Source organism: Melanotaenia boesemani, chromosome 11, assembly GCF_017639745.1.
Source record: "Melanotaenia boesemani isolate fMelBoe1 chromosome 11, fMelBoe1.pri, whole genome shotgun sequence".
Lineage (NCBI taxonomy): Eukaryota > Metazoa > Chordata > Actinopteri > Atheriniformes > Melanotaeniidae > Melanotaenia > Melanotaenia boesemani.
This window is the reverse complement of record NC_055692.1, coordinates 13,783,474-13,803,325: the sequence shown is the minus strand read 5'-3', so window position 1 is coordinate 13,803,325 and position 19,852 is coordinate 13,783,474. Positions and strand designations below refer to the sequence as shown.

General features: G+C 38.8%; 1 protein-coding gene across 1 annotated transcript in view; it reads right to left on the bottom strand.

Annotated features, from left to right (window-relative positions):
• The window catches only part of fbxl17 (F-box and leucine-rich repeat protein 17), a 226,486-nt gene that overhangs the window by 8,247 nt on the left and 198,387 nt on the right, over positions 1-19,852 (bottom strand). Inside the window, exon 10 of the mRNA XM_041999457.1 lies at positions 16,751-16,893. Within this exon, the coding sequence (XP_041855391.1) occupies positions 16,751-16,893 (143 nt within the window). The remainder of the gene's footprint in view (positions 1-16,750; positions 16,894-19,852) is intronic.

Here is a 19,852-nt window from a genome sequence, read left to right as displayed (position 1 = left end):
CTTTCGTGGTTATTGCACAAATTCAGCGAGAAAGTTCAGAAATCCCTAAACATGTAATCAAACACTGACCAATCAAGTGAGTACTTTCATGTTACCGCGCTGCAAGCAGGGGTGCACGTCGAGTCTGGAAGAGGTGGGCGTCAAGCCTTCCCGAACCTATGTGGAGCATTCGGCAGTAACGCCGTTACTGAACTTACACAGATGCTGTGCGAGCATAAATCCAGCTTAGGTTAGCTAATGTAGCTGTGGTCTGTCAGTATGTCTGTTTATCTGTTATGTAATGAAGCAAATCACATAACAGTGTTCTGTTTTGTTTTTTTTTGTTATCCTATTGTTTTAAGTGGGATTGAATGAGGCACTTGCTGTCAGTGCACTTGTGTTTTTGAGAAGCATGGCAGGCCCCTCTGCATGGGAGCTTGAACATTGCACTGCAGAAAGACCCACCTCTGTTGAGCTACGCTCTAAGTTAGAGCAGTAAATCCTGCTACAAAGCTGATAGTTTATTAATCTCAAACACAATATTGTTAAAAGGAAGCCCGACTATTAGCACTTGTTGGCATTTATATGTTATTGCCTTATTCTACTACAATTGATCGTTAGTGATATGTGATATGTTAAAATCTTCTGTTTACAACCTACGAAGGTCATCATTATTTTACTTGCACAATGGATCCTGGGACAATGATATGTATCGGTTGCTCTCAAAACAAAAAGAGGTGAACATAAATGTAACTTGTTTGTGCCCAAATTTCCTTTTCTTTAATGTTGTACTGTGCTGCTTTTGGTTGCAGTTTCCAATCAAAAGGCAACAAAAGCAGCATACAGTCTTCACTGCTTTCTGGGTAATAATTCAGGTAAATCAGAGCAAGAAAAAGCCTGTGGATGGACAAACCTTCCAATAAAAAAAACTAACCTTACCCTTTTACAGCACATAGTTTCCATTGAAGTGTTTAGATAGTAATTAAAATTCTATTGAAATGGGCTGACTTGGCTTACTAAGGCAAAACTACAACTTGGACAACATCACCATCTTCAGATCTATCTTGCAGTTCTTTTGTTTTTTTTTTTGTTGTTGTTTTTTTTTTTTTTTTTTTTTTGCTAAGTGCTGTCAAACTTTAAAAGCTTTAGATTTATTGTTAGGGTTAATTTATAATCCCTTTTCCATTCCTTTTCAAACACTGTCAAAAATGCCGGCATATGTGTAGCCATGCATGCTTTACGTCGGCATGGTTGTTAGGTAAACATCCACTAGAGGGCAGTGGAGAGTTCCGACATTCGTTTCACTCGTAATGTTTCACATTTTTTGGTGGTACTGTTCTGTTGGATCTATTGGGGTACACATCCACAAGCTGAAATATGCACAAAATGAGTGCAGAGGAAAGACAGAAGGCTCCATCTGCATGCAAATTTAACATTGAGCAGAAATTAGCCCTTATCCATCATTTTTGTTTGTACTTCGTCAACATCTTTTTCAGTGTCTGGTTAGGCGACTTGGTTGAGTCCATACCAAAAACGTTCTTTGTTTTCTGCATTTTATGGCAGGTTTCAAATAAAAAATAAATTGATTCGAGTGTTGAGAATACCAAGCTAGCCTCTTTTTGCAATAGACAGATCTTTCATTTTAGGTGTGAAACATAGCGTGTATCAATACTAAACTGAGAGTTACAACTCTCATGTAAAAACAACTCGATCTAAAAATGTGTGGTCTTAATTGGCTTATAAAGCTGGGTTCCCTCATTATGCCGACTAATCTGCTATCTACTGAAGCTCATCATGTTCCAGTCCAAAAAAAAAACAGGAAAAACTGATTTTAATTATATATGGAAACCATTTAATGTCTTTAGGGTAGGAGTTACCATAACAAGGGGTAAAGAAATACAATAAAGATGTCTGGTAAGATGTAAATCAGTTGCAAAACTAAAGAAAGGTAGGTATTTATTGCAATCAAAGAGGACCAAGAGAGAAAACAAAAAAACAAATGTTTCCAAAGGCTCTCTACTTGAGAGAGGATAAGATAAGTTTGTTTTGACACATGGCAGAGCCTCATTAACAGATAAAATACCACCCCCCCCGATTGCCTTCATAACATATTATGCTATATTCTTGAACAGAGAAAGAAACATCCCCCAGCTCATTAATCAGGGCTTAATTACAATTAAAACAGATCTAAAGAATAGGCCTGTCAAGCTGATGGGAGGCCATAACATTCATTAATGCTAATTTAGTGCAGCTCCACTTGCTGAGCAAACATAGCACACATAACAAAGCTTCCAATCAAAATGCTGAATCATATTCTAATTGCTGGTTGTGGCAAAGCTAAATGTTTGAGCTGAAACAGGATTGCTTTGACAGAAATCATGAAAAGGATAATTACTGTGCTGACCTGGTGTTTGATGGTCTTTTTTTATAATCTAGAAGCAAAAAGGTTTTTTTTTTTATTTTTAAGTTCTTAAATGTAATCACTGATATATCAAACAGGCATCAAACAACTTGAATCAAAACTTGCATCTATGGCTGAGAGAAAGGCTAAGATTGGAGAGGTTTTATATGGTTACAACACCTGGGGGGTTTTGAGATCCATTTCAGTTATATACCGTCTTAAGTCTGCTGTTCTTTTTACCTGCTTGTTTTGAAAATAACTTATCCAGTGGAGAAAAACTTATTGATAGCAAATCAGCTGACAGAGGCAAGTTTACATCAAAGCATATATGAGATTTTTTCTACTGAACTACCCAAGCAATGACAGGTGCTTTTCATGCCAAGAAACAACCCACGTCCCCCCAGCTCTCAAGGGCTACAGGCTTTCTCCTAAGCTTTTAATGTCATGTTCCTTTTGCATGGTGCTGTGGTATGTTGAATGAGACGTGATCACATCACCACACCTGCATGGTATTTGTGAGTCAGTCAGACCAAAAGTTGAAACTAAGTTGATTAAAAAAGAAAAGAAAAAAGAAAAAAAAAGGTTTCTTATTACAGTTACAACTCTGAATTCCTCAAATCACCACCTTCCCAAAGTGAAATTTTGTTCCCAAGCAAAATCCTGCTTGATAATATTTTGTTGCCATGCAACAAAATCTTAAAATGGTATCAGAAAACACTGGGATGCAGTGACAGGAGTAGGGCTTCAAATATGTGGCACCTGGAGGATTTGTTTTTCTTTCCTTCTTTACTGTCCTGATCCAGTGTTTTGTGCTGAACAGCCCTTCTTTCAAACTTGCTGCCAAGTCTGTGGGAGAGCCATATGATAGAGCTGATCACTGCTCACTGATGATTCTAATCTTTAAGAAGCATCTGGGAGAGCAGCCACAGCTATCTGGACCGAGGCCTATACTTATGATATTTTCCCCCATTTCAACTTCAAAGATGCAGCCCTCTAGATCTAAGCGTGGTGTAATTCATCCTGGCGGGTAATGTGCTGTTGTCAGGGTTTACAACAGAGCAAAAAAGCAATGAGGGCAAAACAAAAAGATACATATAAGATATTCGGCCAAAAAAGTGCTTCATGTGAGTATCTTGTACAGTAAATAAGAAGAGCTGACAAGGTTGTGTGTGAGAGCGCATGATGATAACTGTACTCAACTTTTACATAAGACCACTGAACATAAGTAACAGGAAGTTCTTGAGCTGACCTTTGATCCCACTTGGAGCGCTCTTATGGGCTTTAGATTAATCCACTGATGCAAATGCATTCTACCACCATGTAAAAATATACTTTTACCACTAACACTGCTCTCAGAAGGCAGGACAGTAAAATGAGCTGTAAAGATGAGTCATGCAGCAGCAGTTTACAATCTATAATACAAATGCAACAAGAATTGTGTTGTAAATTGATAATCAGCTACACAAACACAAAGATGGATATTATATCAGACTGCCATGGCGAAAACATCCTCGGTGTACACCTTGCAATCAGAAAAAGGAAATGGAATAAATAGAAAGCTGAAAAAATACAGTATCTGCTACATGGAAATTAACTGAGTGGTGTATTGTTTATAGCAACAACAGCCTCAAACGGAAATAAAACACTTGATACTGAACAGAAATTTAAATGAATGTGCACAGAGATTTGATGACACAAATTTATCTTTCATTTGTGAAAAGGAAGCACACTTTCTTTCAAAGGTTTTATGCATAAGGACAAAAAATATTTTGTCCTTGTCAAGTCTTAAAACTACAGAAATGCTGTATCAGAAGAACAAAAACACACATTGCACTATGGCATTGACATATTTCACAAAAACTAAACTAAAACGCAGAAACAATATGAAAAACTAAGTACACCTCGTGATTTAAAAGTAGTAGAGCCATCTTTAGCAGCAATAACTTACAGTAATCCTTTTGTGTTGTGGAAGAATTTTGGCCCTCTCTTCTGTACAGCACTGCTTCAGTTCATTGAGGTTTGCAGGATTTTGCTAATGCACAGCTTTCTTCAGGTACTACAGTATTTTAGCTGAATAGAGATTTGGACACTGGAACACTGTATTACCTTGATTATATAATTTTTCCCCAGCCATTTTTGTAGATTTGCTCCTTTTTTTTTTTTTTTTTTAACCATCATTGTCCTGTTGAACTCTAAAAGCCAAACTTTAGTGGTTGGACAGATGGGCTCATATTTGATTCTAGGATACTTTGGTATGTAGAGGAGTTTATTGTCAATTCAATGCTTGCAAGGTGTCCAGATCCCTGTGACTGAAACAAGCCCATATCATCACCCCACCACCACCATGCTTGACAATTGGTGTGAAGTGTTAGTGCTGAAACGATAATCTTGGTTTTCTCCAAACATGGTGCCATGACCAAGCATTTTCACTTTGGTCTCATCTCTTCAACAAACATGGTTCCAGGAGTCTTATGGTTTGTTCAGATGCAGATTTGTAAACCTTATGTTTTGGAAAAGGCTTTTTCCACGAGAGAAGAACCATTTCTAACAAGCAATACTTTTCCAGCATTTTTCTAACTGTGCTATTATTAACTGAGCAGTTACTATGCTAACTGAAGCCTGTAAAGTCTAAGGCAGGGCTACTCAATTCGGTCCTACGAGGGCCGCAATCCAGCAGGTTTTCCATGTATCCCTGTACCAACACACTTGAGTCAAATTAATGAGTTATTGTGTAGAACCTGATTGGCTGTTAGAGCCACCTAATTTGACTCAGGTGTGTTGGTGCAGGGATACATGGAAAACCTGCTTGATTGCGGCCCTCGTAGGACCGAATTGAGTAGCCCTGGTCTAAGGTATACCTCTTGGGTTTTTAGGCTTTTTTGAGCATTGCACAGTTTGAACTTGGAGTGAAACTCCTGGGACATCCATTATTAAGCAGACTGGCCAATTCCCTTAATGTTTTTCACTTAGGACAATTTTTTCTTGCTGTTGAATGATGGATTGCAAAATTGGAGGATCATTACTGATGTCTTTCCTCCTTGGCATCGTCTTCACACATACCTGAATGCCGCAGAACAGCAAACTGCAAGGTGCTCACACCAGCTGATAATCAATTATTGAAGTGCATTTGATCCACAGCACCTGGATGCTACTGAACCTCTTTATTTCAGTGAAAGTAATAAGACTGTGGTTTGTCACACATTGCTTTTGCAATTTGGAATAAGTTTAGAAAAACAAATAATGACACAATGGAATAGGTGATTTTATTATTGTTGTTGTTGTATTTATAAGATCTACAAAGCAATAAGGACATGATAGTTTTTTATTATGTCCTAATACATAAAACATTTAAATTGAAGAATCCATTAGACTCAACTTGGGTTTGGAGAATAATATTGTTTGTCTCTTTCTTTTTTTTTTTTTCTTTTTTTTTGGCTGACCATGAGGCAGCCATCACTAGTCATTGGCCATAAAGACTTATATAACCCTCCTCCCCTGTCTACTCCCATATTGATGGTGTATCAGTCAAGCAGTAAATACATTTAGGGTAAATGTTTAAAAGGCCTGTTTAGGTAGCACAAGAATGCAGTGCATCAGGTCTTAGTAAAACAGCTTAAACAGGTCTGGATTTAAACAGGCCAGATTTATTGCTATCTTTAAACTGCTTAAAGAAAAAGCCCGTGTTGTAAAGATCTTAAACAAGCAATTGCAAAACTTAGAGATAGTTCCTCCTCTTTGATAAGGGGGCAATGAGGAAGAGAGAATGGAAAAGAGAGAAAATAACCCCTCAAAGAAAGGACATTCAAAGAGCACAGAGACACAAAAGGTCCTCACAACTCTATCTATAAGATTCAATTTTTCTAAATGAACTATCAATGCATTGGCTTGGGAGCTTTTGACCAGAGAAAGCCTGAACTCAATCATTTTGATTTTGTCTCAAGAAGCAAGCCAGCCCTTATAGAATCTGCAGTGCATGGCTCTAAATGTGCTTTTAAAAACCAGAACAGGGCCTATTTGCGACATTTAGGGTCTGGTCCCCCTCATCCCTGCACAATATCAGTAAGAAGCAGAACTGAAAAGCAGGGTGTCAGTACATCCACTCACACATGCACACACAAAGAGGAATGGGGGCTCAACTGAACAGGGTCAGAGAGAGAGGTTCTGGAGGCCAGGTTTGTAAACCCTACACTCTATCATGCGTGACAAAGGTAACTAGAGGAATGTGTGCGAGGCTCAACCAAATGCCTCTTTCTGCGCCTGCTTTCTTATCTCTGCAGACTGGAGGAAAACATACCATAACTCAAGAGGATTTCCACAATTTATTTGCCAGTCTCCCTGAAGAAAAGGTGGGGAAACACTATCACAGTCAAATCTATTAAAAGAAACTCAAATAAATTGAGGGTTTAAAAAAATGAAAGTTTTTAAATATAATATTTCTAATAGTGTTATAAAGAGAAAATGTTATGGGGGTGAAAAACTGCATTAATTATCTAGAAAAGCAAGAACAATGCTGCCTGATTTAGGATGAAATATTACATTGTCTTTTTGCAGATATGACGTAATCCAGTTAAATGAAATGTGTTATGCTCCAATACAGAAGTTGTTTTTTGCAAAGACTGTCCCTGATTATTAAGACCCTAGCCCTGATTAAGTTAAGTTTGGTTTTAAGTTTTCCTAATTGAATTCAGTTTAACTGGGATCCTTGTGGAATCCCACTCCTTCATCTGGATCAATATGTCTATTAGCTTTGACCAGATGTTTTATCATGAAAATTGTAGAAAAATAAGGTTTTAAAGGTAAGACAAAAAGTGAACTGAAATGGATCTGGTTTGCTGAATTTTGGATTAATTCTGATTAAACTATTAAACTTCTTTCTGTAGACCAAGTCTTACTGGAATATTTGAGGTGGTTCTTTTTACTTTATGTATGCTGAATTCAAGAGTGTTTTCCATATGTTAATTTTGTATTTAAAAGCTTGGGTTATACAATTGTTTTAATAGAAAATCAAGACATAACTTTTTATACTTCACTTTAAGTAGGCCTATTATGTAGTTGTAACTGCACAATATTAAGTTCAATGCTGTAAACATTAGTAAGAAAAGCAAATTTACTATAAATACAGAAAAGTAGCACAACAAAAAACTGATGAATGGTAGTAGTCAGTATTCAGTATTGGGTGCACCTCAGCTGGCTCTAACTTCAACAAACAGTTGGATCTGAGTTAATGATTTGATGTGCAGCTCTGACTTGAAGTGATGGATGATGCTTAGAAAATTTTGTCTGACTCATGTCAGTGCTGAAGAACATCACAGTGTCAACAAGACACAAAAACTCACCAACACTGGATGGCAGCAGTTGAGTCAAATCAGGCGTTGCAGTTTCTTTGTGGCTGCACCAGATGGGAACCACTCAGCCATTTATGAGGACACAACTCAGCCTGGGTAGGCTACAGGCTCCACTGACACATGCATGACGTGAAGTCTTTGTTCTCTGATCTTCATATCCATTACTTTCTTTGGTTATCTCACCCAAAGTGGATGTGAAGCACCTGTTCACCCTTAAGTTTTTATTTCCAAAGAGAAGGCTGTGAGACCTGTTTAGTTCAAAGTAACTGTAGCATCAGTTTAAAAGTAACAAAAGCACTGCCATTGAGAGTCATGTAGATGCAGCCACACAGAAATGCTTTTCAGACAGTGGGTACAGCATTAAAGCCACTGAACAGAAAGGCAATCTATTCTGGTGAAGTAATTTGATCATATATTAAAAAATGTATTTATAAAAGTGTTGCTTTAATCAGTATTCCTGCTAAATCAGCTTCCGTTGGGAGCTCACCCATGTTAGTAAACTGTCCAAAGCGACTGCTGTCTTTTAAACTCAAACTCACGTTGCCACCATTCAGCATCTGGAATCAGTGGGTGCACTCGAACCCACCCACTGATGCCTCAGAGCTGGTGTTTCTACCTTAAATACAAAAAAAACAAGGTACACAACTCTTTCCTCGAGCAGCTTGTGTGAGGGAAAGAGTTCATGTTCTTACCCAAGGGATTAAGTGGGGTGCAATTTATTGTTGTCAGTGGAAAAGCTGTCATATTTCCTGTTGACCTGTTGGACACAGTAAACCAAGACTGCTTTTTGTCTTTATATGGCAAGAAGCACAAGGTAGTTACATGGAAACACATAAATACATACAGTACAAACAAACACACACATTTCCCTGCAGAAACTGTCAGAACAAACTCCAAAACAGTTTACAGGACAACAAATACAAGCAGTCTATTAGATGATCATATCAGAGCTGCTATATTTAATGCTTTTTTTCTGTGTTTGACTGGCTTATTCTTCAGACTTAATAAAAAAGAAAAGTTTGACTCTGTTCTTTGAAAACGGACAATGATTTTGTGACTGTTTAAAGTGAGAAGATGTGACTGTAATCAGGGAGACAGTCTAAGTCAAAACCAAAGCAGTGATCTTGTGGATACCGCCACCTGCAGAGCAGTTATTCTGAATTATGGATAATTATTCTCCAGGTGTGAACTTAATTCAGATGAGAGTACTCAATTAAGTTCAAGTTATTCTGTATTAAAAACAATCAAATTATATAACATTATATATACAAATTTATTCACTAACAGGACAAGCACAAATCTGTAGATTGTTGTCAACAATTTAGATTTTGGATTAAAGAGTTTGTTTTATAAACTACAACCTGAGCAGCCACAGATTACAGGAAAGCTGTTCCTGGCTACACTCTAGCTGTAAAGTAAATCTTATTCAAAGCTTTTACATATATTGCTTACTCAGGGGGATAAAAAAAAGAAAATAAAAAGCAAAAAAACTACAAGCTCAGTGGACCAAAACATATCAGGATTGGCAAGTCTGAGCATCCAGGCCAAACCGTCCGACCATAACTCCATGAGATTATGTTGACCTCAGCTGTGGTGAGTAAACAGAACTAGATACCATGGAGAAAAAAGGGGGAAACATAGACAAGGGGGGCACTTAAAAGAATTAATTGAATTAACGTGATGTGAGTAAAATCCAAATTTCAAACAACCTTGGCTGTCCTCCATTAAAGGGGCAAAGAGAAGGAGAAACAAAGACCCCCCAAAAAAGGCAAAAGGGGGTAAGAAAATAGTGAGAAAGGGTAAATAAATGCATGAGTGTGTACGAGAACCAGGTGACATTGGGCGTGTGTGTGTCCGGGGGATTTTTTATTTATTTATTTATTTATTTATTTTTATTTTTTGAAGGGCAATTCTGAGATTCCCTTCAGATACTCAGTGAACTCTGTCGGTGTCTCACTTTATTCCAGCCCCTCTCCTTCACTGTCCCTCACTCCTGCCCTTTAGAAACGAGATGAAGGGATGATCAGGAGGTGGCTTCAGTTAAGACCGTCAATCAATACAGCTCTTCTGTGTGGGATGAGACTCCAAGATTACACTGAAAATCACAAATGGCAAATGACTCTTTCAAACTACTTTCATGACTTTGAACATTCGAGCCTGACAAAAGTCTGGAAAAAAGAAACAGGAACATGATCGGCTCACTTTCTTACACTTGGTTTTGTGCATGCAGTTCCTTTCTCCTAAATTCCCTTCACCTCACAAGCCTTTAAGCTGAGCATACCCGCTGATAACAATGACAACACTCATCAAACAAAGTTCTGCTGAACTCCAAAACTCACATTTCCTAAATGAGAGTTAAAATGCCTCCTAACACTTTGCCATACTTCATCATTGTTTTCCTCTCTCCAAACCACCAAGCCCTAAACAATTAGACCCTTGTTTATCTGTAAATTGGTGTGCCAGCTCTATCCATTTGTATTCCCTGGCACCAGTGGAACGTCCGTATTGATTGGGATGTCTGTTCTTTTAACAAGGTCTGTCTGGTTATTCCATCAAGAAGTGTAGCTGTCCTCATTCCTGTTCCCCAAATCCCACTCTGCCTCACATCATGTAATGGGAGCCCACTTCAAATCTGCTTACACAAAACACTTTTTGGGAGCAATTTAAAAAAGGAAAAGCAAGCACTAACCATTGTTTCACTCCATTTAATTTTACTCTTATATGCTCTTGCTTTCTTTTCCATTCTCCTCCCTCATCTCATCATTCCTATGACATCTCTAACTCTCTCCTCCAGCTGTCCCCGAAGAGGCCAGTAGCAGTCAGTGTCATAATTTTTCCAGTCTAGCTTCATGCTGACTGTGTGAGTTTGAGTCTCTTTTTTTTCACAACCTGGACTGGCCATTTGTTTTCACTCTAATGAAGCAGTGGAAAAGTAGTTGTGGAAGACAGAAAGGGACGGACTGGTTGAAGAAGAAGAGAGGGGGAAATAGGGGGAAGGAAAAGGATGGGGGGAGAGAGACAAAGGAGCAGGGAAACAGAAACAAAGAGGATGATTGGGGGGGGGGGGGGGGGGGGGGTGCATTCGAACAAGCTGTGAAAACGTTTAAAGAAAACATTCCACTGAGGCTGAAGAAGATCGAAATCCCCTAAGTGATACATCAGCAGAGAACGAAGGCTCTACATGCTCACGGACTGGCCAGGAGGACCCATTATAGAAAACAGCAGCTTAACAATTACAGTTCAAGAGACATATGAAAACAGTGTCTAGATAAGGAGAGTAATAAGTCACAGGAAAGTGTGAGGCACAGGCGCACGTCTTTCCACAAATCAGTAAAGCTTACTGCTGCATGCCTGCCTCTTTGCTTGGAAGCTTGTTATGGTTAGCCAGTGTTACTGTATTTGCATTTGGAGAGCTGAGAATGTTAAAGCATGCCTGTGTCTCTGCGTTTGCCCAGTCCAACGAACAGAATGTTGTTAATGCATCGCTATAATTTCTTTTGAAAACTACTCTCTTATGCCAGGGCCCCTAAATTCCTCTGCTCAAAAGCACAGCCTGGATTAATATATGATGTTCCACAGTGTTTTGGGAAGTGTAGAAAGATGTATTCCTCCCACAGAGAAAACCTAACATTTAACAGCAGACTCTCTGGCAAGCCAGGCTTTTCTAAGACACATGCTGCACTGACATACTGTATGCTGCAGAAAGGATCTGTTTCTCAGAAGAAGAGAGCATTTTCTCCACACTTCAAAAGGCTGGCACAGCAGTGACTTAAAGAGGAATGAATGAATTGATTTGATTATTTTTTGAGCAAGTGTGGATCAATCACATTCTTTCCTCTCATCAGAACAGGGTCGTTTGGCCCTCAAGGGCAGAGGCCCGTAATCATTTGAGGCAGGCCGAGCACGCCATTTGCCCAAGCCTGAGGGTTCTGATTTCAATACTCCATTATGAGCTGTGTTAACAGCAAATAACACAAATTCCTTACAGAGAACACACACTCTTACACACAGACACATTGGATTTGAGCATGTATAAACACACTGAGACACAAAGGAAATCCCTCAGACATGTAAAGGACGGGGATGTGAATGAATAGATTTCTGTTTAACAAGGTTATATAGTTCAGCTAATAGGAAAATATTTCACAGACACATATTTCACTCACATCTATGCTTGTGCTACGTCAGTTTGTAAAAAGTAAGTAAAAAAATGTATAAAAATCTTCATATCACCCCAAATAGCTGTGGACACAATATTCAGCCTGCCTAGCTTTAAACCATGTACAGTACGGAAGCACATTTGTATAAACTGTGACGGAGGAAATCGATCCTTCACACCGTCCCACATGAGCAGAGCCAGCTGGATCCTGTTAACAGTTCTTAAATGAATTCTACACTTTGCAAGTCTTGTGACATTCAGAGGGAGACTGTTACATTAAAATTCTCAGCATTTTGACAATTCCAAACAAATTTACACAGTCCGGGCTGCGCTGCCGAGGCACAGAGCTGACGGGTTTGTCGGCAGCATGTGTCAAGGTTATCACAAGACTGTATTTGTCTGAGAATGACACTGAAACCAAACTCCATCTGACTATGTGGAAGCTTTGTGGAGGGGGGAGTGATGAAGGGAGACATATGGAGAAACAGGGAGAGTGAAACCATATTTATTTTAAAATGCCAAATGTAGATTATGAAAGTTACATGAATATCTGTAAGACAGCCAGTGACAACACTGATGGCCAGGCGATGAGGGAGAAGCTAGTTTGTCACATCTAATGTTAGCGCCAATATTTTTTTTTCTTTCACAACCTTTTGCCTGTTATTTGTACCAAAGTTCTGCAATATACACATCCTGAGCAAAAACTAAGCAAAGTCCTTATAAGGGAAATATTAACTTGTGAATATTTGCAATATGTCCACAACACTGTCAACACATCTCTCACAAGAAATAGCTAAACGCACCAGCAGAACGTCCTGTGCAAGTGTATATAACAATTTATTTTTAAAATGCAAACATTCATGGTAGGTATGTTGAGCTAAATTATTTCAGGATGGAGCCACTGGCAATGACCCTTTGAGCTACAGGACGTTGGCTTAGACAGTAGTTAGTTAATGTGTAAATATTGAGATTGTTCCTCAACTGCATAAATCCAAGTAGTCAGGCAAATAACATTTAGCTGATGGTTAAGTACCGGAGCAAGAGTGTTGGACAAACACATCTATTATACACATAGGTATGAAAACATCTTCCAAATCTAATTGAAAATACATTCTTCAGTAACTCGGTTTTTCTTGGAATCTGCTCATGGTCTGGGCTCGTGTTTTTATTTTAGAATGTCATTTTCATTACAATTGGACAATTTATGAGCACCAATGACGCATGTCCTGAAGAAGTGCTGCTGACCTTTCATGCTGGTCATTAACCCCTTTTCACTTTATTTCATCCAAAGGAAAGATCATCAAATATTCATACAGGTCCTAAAATCTGTCAACTTGAATCTTATGACATAAACAACTAAAAAGTAAATGTTTATTCATTTATCTATGAAGCAAAATAATCTGATATAAGTTAGTGGCAGAAGTATATGAATGTAAGTGTATTGCGGCGTAAACAAATTAGCTTTTTGAGGACCTTTAGCAAGAGTTGTGATGTCACTTTAATAAAACAGTGGGATCCCTAATGTTTCTCAAACTTTTTCAAACCATGTAGCCCCTGTAGAATATTTTTTCAGCTAAGTGCCCCCTAATCAACAGACGTAAACATAACATTACAACACGTAAAAATAGCCTTCAGGGCTTTTGATGATGGGTGGAGGCTTTTTGCATTGTATCTTGTGATGACATGACTTCAGCAAATCTCCTGAAAAACATAGATGGCTTACCCGTACAACAGGTGGCTTTCTGGTAAGATGGCGCTGGAAATTAAATTTACTGGCTCTGCTGTTTGCCTTCTTTAGCACTTGGCTGACAAGTGACTGACAAAAATCCTGGTATATAGTTGACTTGGGTTTTAATGAAATTCAAGTAAAGAACACAGAAGAGCTGGAAGAAGAAAGAAGTCTGGGCTTAGTCTACTACTCCTGCGACCAACCCCAGATAAATGGAAGAGAATGGATTTTATTAAAACTGAATACTACCAATCCATAGTCAAATGAGCACAAATAAGTCTAAATATTCTGCAGACAGATGTAACCATAATAGGACTTTGTACTTGAAATGAGAAACTGTGTTTGGATAGAGGAAAGTACCGCATTCCACTATAAAACCTTATCTCATCTTTGTCTGATTGGTTTAACTGAGTTCTCTTTATCTACTTTTAGGACTTAAAAGTAAAAATCTGATCATGTTTTACGTGGTATTTATGCACAAATACTGACATTTCTAAAGGCATAATATACTGCAGCCATTCCTTACATCCAATATTAAACAATGAGGAATTAAATAAAATCAGTCATGCAGAAAGAAAATTCAAATGGATTTGTCAACATAAAGATGGGACATGTGGCTGAGAGAAATTTAAATTAAAGTAATTTGCACAAGACTTTCATTATGTTTGAACCCTGTGGGATCGAGAGCGATCCCCCCCAGCTTCTGTGTTTTGCCAGAACTGCATTAAGTGCAGAGATTAGATTAGTTTGCCCTGAGATTGAATTGGACATGCCTTCAGATTTTACTGCTGCGATACACAAATAGAGCATGCTCAACATTGCCAGAGGCTGAAATGTCAAATGTAAGGCAGAAAATATCCTGAACAAAGTATGAGCCCTGCCTGTATCAAGACAAATTTGTAAAATACTTGAAAATATTGACATGATTTATTTAATAAAAAACAATATGCTGCATGTGATTTGAAAAAAATTACATGAACTAAAACGACCTTACCCCCCATCAGTCAACGCCCAAAACAACACACACACACACACACACACACACACACACACATATATATATATATATATATATATATATATATATATACAGCAGAACAGTCCCTGCGGGTGATTTTGAGAAACAGCCACTAAGCATATGAATATAAAATAAATTCTGATTAAATGTCAGATAATAAAACACTGGCACTGATTTACACAAGACAACTGATAGATCAGGAGACTGCAGTTCCTCATGAATGACTCTGCCTCTAACCCTTTTACCTCTTCAACTGGCTCTACAGTTTTCATTTTCGCTTTGACCCTGAGTAATAACAACACATTTCTTTTTATTTGTTTCCCTTGGAGCAAACTTTGTATTACTCCCATTTCTTTTTCTCTCTCTCTCCCTACCCTTCCTGAAATCTAACTATGTCTACTGTAATTCCTTTTTTCACCTAACACAATCAAGTGTAACGAAACACACAAAGCAGTTGCTATGGGCTGCTCTTCACCCCACAGAGACCAAACCAGCCTTAACAAGAACTCCGGGTTCATTTACAGTGCCCCATTCATTTTACTATGTGAAATATCTAAGAGCATAAGAAAAGCAAGTATTTACTCTTTCTGTTCGTTAATAATTACTGTTACATCTAAAATAGAGAGATGGGTTGTAGGTCATTTGAGTTTTATTAGCTTGGCTGTAGCAATCGATTGTTGGGTCACCAAATCAGTGACGTAGTGGTGAACTAAATTAAAATGGAATCTAAGTTATCACCTGCTGTGTAATGCAGTTACTCTTTACTACTTACAGATAAATATGATAGATACGCATTCATGTCTGTAGTAATGTAAATTGAGCACACTGCTCCATCTCTGAGACCTAACAAATGGGGGTCACTGTCAAATCCTCATAGTTTAATTTTATTACGGTCTAAATAGATAAATATGATACACGGATACTCTTGTCGCACTTAACGATCAGAGAGTATTCATTTTTATCAGAGAAATCCATAGGGTCAACCTCGAGGCCATGCCATGCGGAAATCACTGATTTTATAATGAAGAAATAAAAATGATAAGTTTCCAACCAGCTGAAAATCCTCCACTATAAGTCAAAATCTCCTCCCTGTTTTTATCCTCCGCCAACTTCTCCCATCATTACTTAAACAACAGGGGATTTTGAATTTGTTCAATCTAAGACCAAATGTTAGATTTTTCCATTAACATGTAGTGTTAGACACACGATAAATAAGCCCACCAGCTCTGTGATTACACGGCCTGTGTGGTGCATTCGGCCACAGCAGGATGAACGACATCAGTGTGGACTAAAGTGTTTAGGTCAAGCCAGCTGCTCTCCTTTCCCTTCTTGTCTGCCCTCATCCCACTCACGTCAGACTGCATGATCCTCATCTAAGTGGATGCATCTGTGTGTGGCAGAAGCTCCGGTGAACCAGCTGTAGAGGTGGGTGGAGTTGTTACCATGGCAGCACAACTACATGTGTTTCCATCACCTTGGGGATTGGATGGTTAAGAGTCCAAATGAGAGTGTAAAGGGTGACTTTGAAAAGAATGTCCCTCACACTGAAAGGCATCCCAAAGTCAGTCTGAGAGGGGTTCATGATGTCACTTTACCTGTTATCACCCAACCAGCGGACTCAGACTTGTACTCCTCAGACATACTGGGCTCAGGCAGCAGTGTATCCTCCAGACACATTTACACTGGCAAGATTAAGCTCGTGTGGAAATTTAAAGATATATATGTTGGAAAAAAGATACGCATCCTCAGCTGAAAGGTATATAGTAAGTTTAAGTGCCCTAACTATTCCAAAAGTTTCTAGGTATATTGGCTAATATGAGTTTTGTTGCTTTTTACCATATAACATTACTGCTCAAATTAAGGTTTGCAATCACACATATTCACAGGCATGCATGCATCCATACTGAACATATTCAATGCACTAAATCATGTCACAAATGTTACCAAAAAAGTAAGGCTGGAGCAGCTTTGGACTTGTTAATATACATACTGCAAATAGCTGCTGTAATTCCCATCCAAGATCTAAAGTCTCCAGTGTCCTGCTACATCTAAATATATTCATATGCTTATTTCAAGTTCAGTGCCACACAAGCAGACATTATAGGTCGAGCCTTGTTACCTTGTCGCATCTCATGAGGCCAAGATAGCGGAGGGATTTGCTGCTCTGAGCAATCTGTGTGGCTCCTTGGTCTGTGATGTCTTTACACCAGCCGGCATCCACGGTCTCAATGGTACTGCTGTACTGGCCTATGGCTATCAAAGCTGTGGACAGGAAAACAGAGTGGGGAAGGGGGGAGAAAACCAGAAAAGGTGTTAGTCTGACAACCTTTCTCATGCAAATGTGGCAGCATCGTTCTCCCACAGAGACGCATGGAAATTTGAGATGAAACCAGGGCAACTCTTCTGGCCAGCTGTGAGACATAATTCCGATGTTTACACAACACCTTGAAAATACACACACACACACACACACACGTGCATGCTGAAAAAAATCTCGCATACACCCTTGCCCGCTCAGACGGCAGCAGGATTCATCCATCAGAGCGTTGGCATGAGTCACAGCACTGAAAGGCAATGACACCGTGCCAGAGTGAAGTGTAACTCCATGCCAGTGTATGATTTAATTTTGCTTGTGTGTTTGAGTGTGTTTACTCCCACCAGGGCAGAAACAAATTGCCAGGGTAAAGTGTATGCACCAAAAACAAATATCTGTCAATGTCTGGGAGCCTTGTTAAACCCCAGAACATGTGTGCGTACATAACTCCACTCACACACTCAGTAGCATACCTCATATAATGTTGTTAGAGTCTTTATAGAATGAAAAATGCTAAATGTGCACCTGATAAACAGGGTGAGATTAAATCTTCTGTAATCTAGCTCAAAGAATTTGCATCAACATACAAACACAGACAGACACACAAAAGTCTTCCTCTTCCATCTTTGACCTGTCGATCGTTATGTAGATGGCAAAGACCTGTGCTCCACCAGTCGATTGATAGCACTGCTCGGTGATCGATTGGCAGGCCTGGGCTTTGTTCTCTGCTCTCACAAACCATCACTAATGAGAACAGGAAGGTAGCAGGAGGAATGACGAATGAGTGGAAGATGAAAGGAGGAGGGTAAAGACTGAGAAGGCCTTTGACAGGACCTTCAAATAACTACTTAGCCCTGATGTTGTTTTCCCATTCTGAGAAATCCATTCTAGTTCAACCTTTTTTTTTTTATAAACAAGCTTGAGACATCTGCTTCAATAAAGAGAGAGAAATGTTCTTCTTACATGCTCACTTTTATGACCTGCTCTCCACAGATTAAAGCATTAAATAACATGAGGTCAGCATGTCACTGTTATTATTGCAGACTCGGTATGACAAGTGGTCCAAGATTTGTGTATGCGTGTGTGTATGAGTGTGTTTCTGTTGTTGGAGTTTGTTCCCCCAGGAAGAGGGAAATTGATGATCATGTGCCCTTTTCTCTATGTATTTAACATCTTTCCTGCTGTGTAATGTGGAGGACTCTCAACACACACAGATTTCAAACTTGCATAGAATATTTAACATTGTAATATATAGCTCCAGCCACTTGAAGTGCACCGCATGTGGTTCCTTTTGTGCTCCAGCATGCCATGCATAATGACACATTATAGCTAACCAGGCAGTAACATAGCTTTGAAACTACAGTATGTTTCATGTAAAATGGCACCATGGGGAAGAGGCTTCAGTAGGCCACATGTGTAAAAAGAACATGAGGTAGCCATGTTGTTTTTTTTTTACTAATGGTAAAACAGTAAAGTATGCCAAATCTCGAGACACTTATTTGGCTGTGTGTTTGAGTGTGCGAAAGGCTGGAAGTATGTCAAAAGAATGAAGGGCTTTGAATCCTTTTCCCCTTATCGTGTTGAATCACAAGATCTAGAATTTGATTACCTGAGCTCAGGCATTTCATCTGAAGTAGAGACAGCAGAGTCTCTAAGGAGGTTTCTGAGAAATGGGAAGATCAAATAAAAGGAGAGCTTCATACTTCAACAAATAAAACAGATCTCTTTTCTACTTCTTTGTACTGACCCTACATTGCAGCTTCCTTCCCATCCAACTTTATTCACCTTGACAAAGTAGACGTATAGAAGCAGACAGGTGTCTACCATTGTGGAAAGAAAAGAAGTGAAGTGAATGCTCTTCATGAATTTGCTGATGTCTGTGCTCCCCTCACCTAAACCCACTGGTCTAGTCTGAATTTCAAATCTAAATGTAGACAGGCCCCAGACTTTTCTGTATTAAGGAAATATATGGCAGTTTAAGCCAGGTGCAAGGAGAAAGAGACCAGCAAATAACACTAAGTGCTATCTTGTTAAGCTCTAAAGTTGGTAAATTGAGGAGTCAGATAACGCCTGATTCCAAGTCAAGCGTTAGGCATAGTGTTTGGTGCTCAATCAAAAAGTTCAGCTGGTTGTCATTACAGTCAAATATCCCTGCGTGTGCTCTGCTTCCATGTCTTTTCATTTGATCCTCTATGAAGAGACTATATTTCAGCTGCTTCTACTGGTGAGTGAAAATCAGTGGCATATTTTGCTGAAGCAGAGATTCTAGTGAAGTCTTTTAACTACAATGTAATATTCCTGTTTACCTTCTTAGAGATGGGGAGCTCAATTTGAACTTAGTGTCGATTTTGTGAAACAGCAGAGATGCAGACAGAAGTCACAGATAAAGAAATGTTAAAAGTGATGTTGACTGAAAACACTAAATATTAACTTGGCACAAAGACTAAGGTAGAAGTAAGGTATGTTTGGTATATTATTTCACGTCTTTGATAAGACCGTGTGTTGTTGTTTTTTACATTTATCATGGGCTTTTCATTGGAAAGCCCAATTAGTCACCATTACAACAAAGCATAACTTGTAAGGATTGTGCTTCTGTGAAATGAACAATACATCTAAATGTGTGGGTAGTGTCCCCCTTAAAATGTGCAAAAATCCCCTTAAATAATCACAGAATATACAACATCAAACTTTGGGACATTTATTTTACTAATGTAAGCAGAAAAGATGTATGAGTTTCCTCTTCCACTTTGTGACCATACTGCTTGCTATAGCTAATCCCACATTTTGTCTGCTTTGTATCAGCATCTAATTCTTATTAAAATAGTCATTTTCTAGCCCTTCTACTGCCTTTGCCTTTCGCTACTGACTCCATAGCATAGCAGAAGCTGAGCGGCATTTTAAATGCAT